Consider the following 4,683-nt stretch of genomic DNA (forward strand, 5'->3'; position numbering starts at 1 on the left):
GCGATCTCGGCTCACGGCAAGCTCCGCCTCCCGGGTTTACGCCATTCTCCTGCCTCAGCCTCCCGAGTAGCTGGGACTACAGGCGCCTGCCACCACGCCCGGCTAATTTTTTTTGTATTTTAGTAGAGACGGGGTTTCACCATGTTAGCCAGGATGGAAGAATTTTTCTTAGTACAGAACAAAAATGGAGTCTCTTATGTCTACTTCTTTCTATATAGACACAGTAACAGTCTGATCTCTCTTTCTTTTCCCCACAAAAAAGCCCACACATTTTATGATTTCATTTATAAGAAATATCCAGCATAGGCAAATCTATAAAGACAAAGTAGATTAGTAGCTGCCTCAGGGCGGTTGGAAGGAAATGGGGAGTGACTATTAAGTATGACAGTATGAGATTTCTCATGGAGTATGAGATTTCTATTTTTTATTTTGGTAAAATATACATAACAAACTTCACCATTTCAACCATTTTTAACCGCGCAATTCAGTGGCATTAAGTCCATTTACAACATTATACAACCATCACCACTATCCATTTCTAAAACTCATTCACAGCAGGGCATGGTGGCTCACACCTGTAGTCCCAGCACTTTGGGAGGCCGAGCCGGGCGGATCACCTGAGGTCAAGAGTTCCAGACCAGCCTGGCCAACATGGCGAAACCCTATCTCTACTAAAAATACAAAATTAACTGGGCATGGTGGTGTATGCCTGTAATCCCAACTACTTGGGGAGCTGAGGCAGAAGAATCGCCTGAGTCCTGGAGGCAGAAACTGCAATGAGCAGTCTCAAATTCCAGGCATCAAGCGATCCTCCCATCTAGGCCGCCCAAAGTGCTAGGATTACAGGTGTAGGCCACCATACCCGTCCTCTGGGGGATTTTTAATTAAAGGATCATAAACATCTGCCAATGCTATGAAACAGGCCTTCTATGGACAGGCGCGGTGGCTCATGCCTGTAATCCCAGCACTTTGGGAAGCCAAGGTAGGTGAATCACAAAGTCAGGAGTTAAGCCTGGCCAATATTGTGAAACCACGTCTCTACTAAAAATACAAAAACTAGCTGGGTATGGTGGCGGGAGCCTGTAGTCCTAGCTGCTCAGGAGGCTGAGGCAGGAGAATCGCTTGAACCTAGCAGGCAGAGGTTGCGGTGAGCTGAGATCGTGCCACTGCGCTACAGCCTGGGCAATAGACTGAGACTCCATCTCAAAAAAAAAAAAGAAAAGGAAAAGAAACGGGCCTTTTATGGTAATGATGGTCACCTGAAAGTTTCTAGGTAAAGGCAGTGTATACCCCAGGAAGGGCTAAGGAGTTCTGGATGTTACTGTTGTGAGCTCAGGGGCTCACCACTGACCAGTCCCTTGACTGCATCTTGAAAAATCAGAACTCACTTTGCGGCTCTAGCTTCTGGATGATGGGCAGAGCACTGGTCATGGCCACGGAGGTGATGGTCTTCACGCCCTTCTCTGCCATCTCACACACAGACTTCAGGTAGGGATATTGGTCCTTTGTACTGAGATAGGCTGAGGACATGAGGTCATACGTGGAGCTCACCAAGGGCAGGTTGATCACCCGAGTCACCACACTCTGCAATCAAAGTAGGGAGGGTGTACTTATTAATGTCTCAAAACACAAGAGGAGAGAAAGTAGGCAAAGGCTACTAGAAATTCATACCGGTTGTGGATCAACTGCAACGGATGCCATTTTTCTTCCTGGAGAAAGAAATCTGCAGAAAAGAGACTTATTTCAGAACACTGGGATGACTCTCCCAAATTCATTCCCCAACCCAGGCAAATGCTGATTTCAAGTAGAGAAAAATTCAGGGTGAGTTCCGTGCAGTCTTCTGTACTTCTTTCCTCTCTCCAGCTCTCAGAGTCCCCCTCCTGAAGGACCCACACCCACACAACCCCACTCCCTCTTTTGAGGCAAGGTTTCAGAGCTTATGTGTAAACTTGCAATACTCAGGAGGGAGAAGCAAAGTTGTTGACAAACTTGTTTTATTTCTCCGTCAAGATAGAGAGATGCCTTTTGAAGGGCAGTATCTGTTGACAAAAATGCTAGCCAAGTTAAAACCCAGGTTAAGACTAAAGAGAGATTTCAAGCAGAAGACATCTTGGTCAGCCGGGATTCTTGTGGGGATCAAGTGGGAACGCTTTGCAGGGACGTAATAAAACTTCCTTGTGAAAGGACGGAAGCTAGTTTAGGGGAGACTACGCAGAAAGAGAAGCACTTCACGACGCCTTTAAACGTCATCTTAGCATCCCCAAAGCCCATCCCCACGCAAAGCCGACCGCAGCCGGAGCTGGGAGGGAAAGAACTTGCTTGCTGTCGTCCGTGCCTGAGCGGCCAGCTCACCCTCCCCTCGCCAAGAACGGAGCCGCCACTACTCTGAAGGCGGAAGACGCGCCAGTGTCGGTATCCCACTCCCATTGTGTATTCATAAAATGTGTACCCATAAAATGCGGTTTTCGGGCTGGGAGCAGTGGCTCACGCCTGTAATCCCAGCACTTTGGGAGGCCAAGGCAGGTGGATTGCTTGAGGTCAGGAGTTCAAGACCAGGCTGACCAACATGGTGAAACCCCGTCTCTACTAAAAATACAAAAATGAGCCAGGCGTGGTGGCGGGCGCCTGTAATACCAGCTGCTCTGGAGGCGGAGGCAGAAGAATCGCTTGAACCCGGGAGGCGGAGTCATTGCACTCCAGCCTGGGCGACAGAGGGAGACTCCGTCAAAAAAAAAAAAAAAAAAAAAGCGGTTTTCTAACGCGTTTCCCTTTCGATAATGTCCCTTCGACAAATGTTAATTGTTTCCCCACAACCACCCAGGCAGGCCAAGGGACATTTGATAGCAATCGCCCTAAATCTGTTGGCAGGAAAGAACCCTCAACTCACAAAGGCAAGGGTCGAAAGCGCGGGTTCAGGAGACCGCCCCTACCCGGTCAGGATCTGGAAGCCGCGAGGGGAGCGGAGGGTCTCGGACCACCACTCCCGCGTCCCGTCCACCTTAGAGCCCCGTGGGGAGCAAGCAGCGGCCCCGAGGCCCCGGGGAGCCCCCCACCCCAACTGGGCGCCGCTGGGGACCTCGGGCCGGCTCGCTGGGGCGCCGAGTGGGCGCACACTCACCGACGGACTGCAGCGAAAGGCGGAGAGCAGGAGGGTCCCGAAGGCGACTCCGGTTGCCACCACCCGGTCAAAGCGTGGGGCCCGCGGGCGCCTGGGCTATAAACCCCGCCTCGCCGCCCCTCCCCGAGCCTCCGCAGCACGTGACCCGCGGCAGCACGCCCTGTCCTACCCCGAGTGTCACCCTAGGGGACGTCCTGGCGCCCTCCCCCAATGCCTGCCCTCCTAGAGGGGTGGGGGCCCAGTCGGGGTGAGAGGGTGTGTTGCCTGGGTGAGGGGCCCCGCCCCGGGGAGAGGAGCCTGTCAGGAGCGGGGCGGGGGGAGGCCCAGCCTGGGGAGGCTGGGAGTTGGAGGTAGCCCTGCCTGGAGTCGGGGCACTAACAGGCCCGGGGCAAATGGGGATGGCACCCAGGCTGGCTTTGGGGTTTTGAAAAACGCAAACAAATTCACACCGACTTGTTGAATGGCGTTAGTCCTCAGAATAGAACTCTTTAAAAATGGAAGCGGGGGCTCACGCCTGTAATCACAACACTTTGTGAGGCTGAGGCGAGAGGATCTGTCGAGCCCAGGAGTTCCAGACCAGCATGTCGAAGATTTTTTTTTTTTTTTTAAATTTTTAAAAATAGCCCAGCGCGGTGTCGCGCGCCTGTGTCCCCCAGCTACCTGCGAGTCTAAGATGGGAGGATCGCTTGAACCTGGGAGGTCCAGGCTGCAGTGAGCCGAGATCGCGTGGCTCTGCACAATGGCTTCTACGCTGTTATTTTTAGCGAACTAATAACCTTTAAAAGTTTTGTGGAGGCTGGGCACGGTGGCTCACGCCTGTAATCCTAGCACTTTGGGAGGACGAGGCGGGCGAATCACCTGAGGTCAGGAGTTCGAGCCCAGCCTGGCCAACATGGCGAAACCCCGTCTCTCCCAAAATACAAAGAAAGGAGCCCGGCGTGGTGGCGCGCGCCTCTAGTCCCAGCTAGTCCCGGCTGTTTGGCGGGGTTGGGGGCGGGGGATGGGTGGCTGAGGTGAATCGTTTGAGCCCAGGTGGTCGAGGCTGCAATGAGTCGAGATCGCGCCACTGCACTCCAGCCTGAGTGACAGAGTGAGACCCTGTCTTTAAAAAAAAAAGAAAAGAAAAAGACTTAACTCCAGATCACTCCAGAATGATAGCTGCGTAGGCTTATGTGAGATAGGCAACTTTATATGTGCAGGGTTATGCACTGTTTTCCAAAGACAACTTAAATCGTCATCTGAGTCCCAGTTGTGCTTTTTGTTTGTTTGTTTTGTTTTTTTCTCGTGTAAAATGCACGGATTTGGAACCAGATTATTTGAGCAGACAAGTTGTGCCACCGCCTGAGGCCAGGTAGGGCTCGTGGGACTTCCTCCCCCGTGAGTGACCAGGGATCTCCAGATGAAGCTGTCTGGCTTCGCCCCACCCGCCATCCCCCGCACGCGGCTCGCAGGGAGGGTACAGCAGAAGGGAGGGTTGGGAGGTGGGAGGGGAGCAGGCGCTGGCGCCGCGGGTCCGCCCCCTGAGGAGCTCACAGCGCTGGAGTCCCAGGGAATGGCTTTGTGAA

The 4,683-nt window shown here is 52.9% G+C and overlaps 1 protein-coding gene across 1 annotated transcript in view; it reads right to left on the reverse strand.

Moving 5' to 3' along the window:
* The window catches only part of PLIN2 (perilipin 2), a 16,951-nt gene extending 13,629 nt beyond the window's left edge, over positions 1-3,322 (reverse strand). Inside the window, exons 1-3 of the mRNA XM_011992668.1 lie at positions 3,119-3,322; positions 1,672-1,723; positions 1,389-1,584 (exon numbers count right to left, since the gene is read on the reverse strand). Of these exons, the coding sequence (XP_011848058.1) occupies positions 1,389-1,584; positions 1,672-1,701 (226 nt within the window). The 5' untranslated portion in view covers positions 1,702-1,723; positions 3,119-3,322. The remainder of the gene's footprint in view (positions 1-1,388; positions 1,585-1,671; positions 1,724-3,118) is intronic.
* Between the last annotated feature and the right edge of the window lie 1,361 nt (positions 3,323-4,683).

This window comes from Mandrillus leucophaeus, unplaced genomic scaffold, assembly GCF_000951045.1.
Source record: "Mandrillus leucophaeus isolate KB7577 unplaced genomic scaffold, Mleu.le_1.0 Scaffold415, whole genome shotgun sequence".
In the NCBI taxonomy this organism is placed as follows: domain Eukaryota; kingdom Metazoa; phylum Chordata; class Mammalia; order Primates; family Cercopithecidae; genus Mandrillus; species Mandrillus leucophaeus.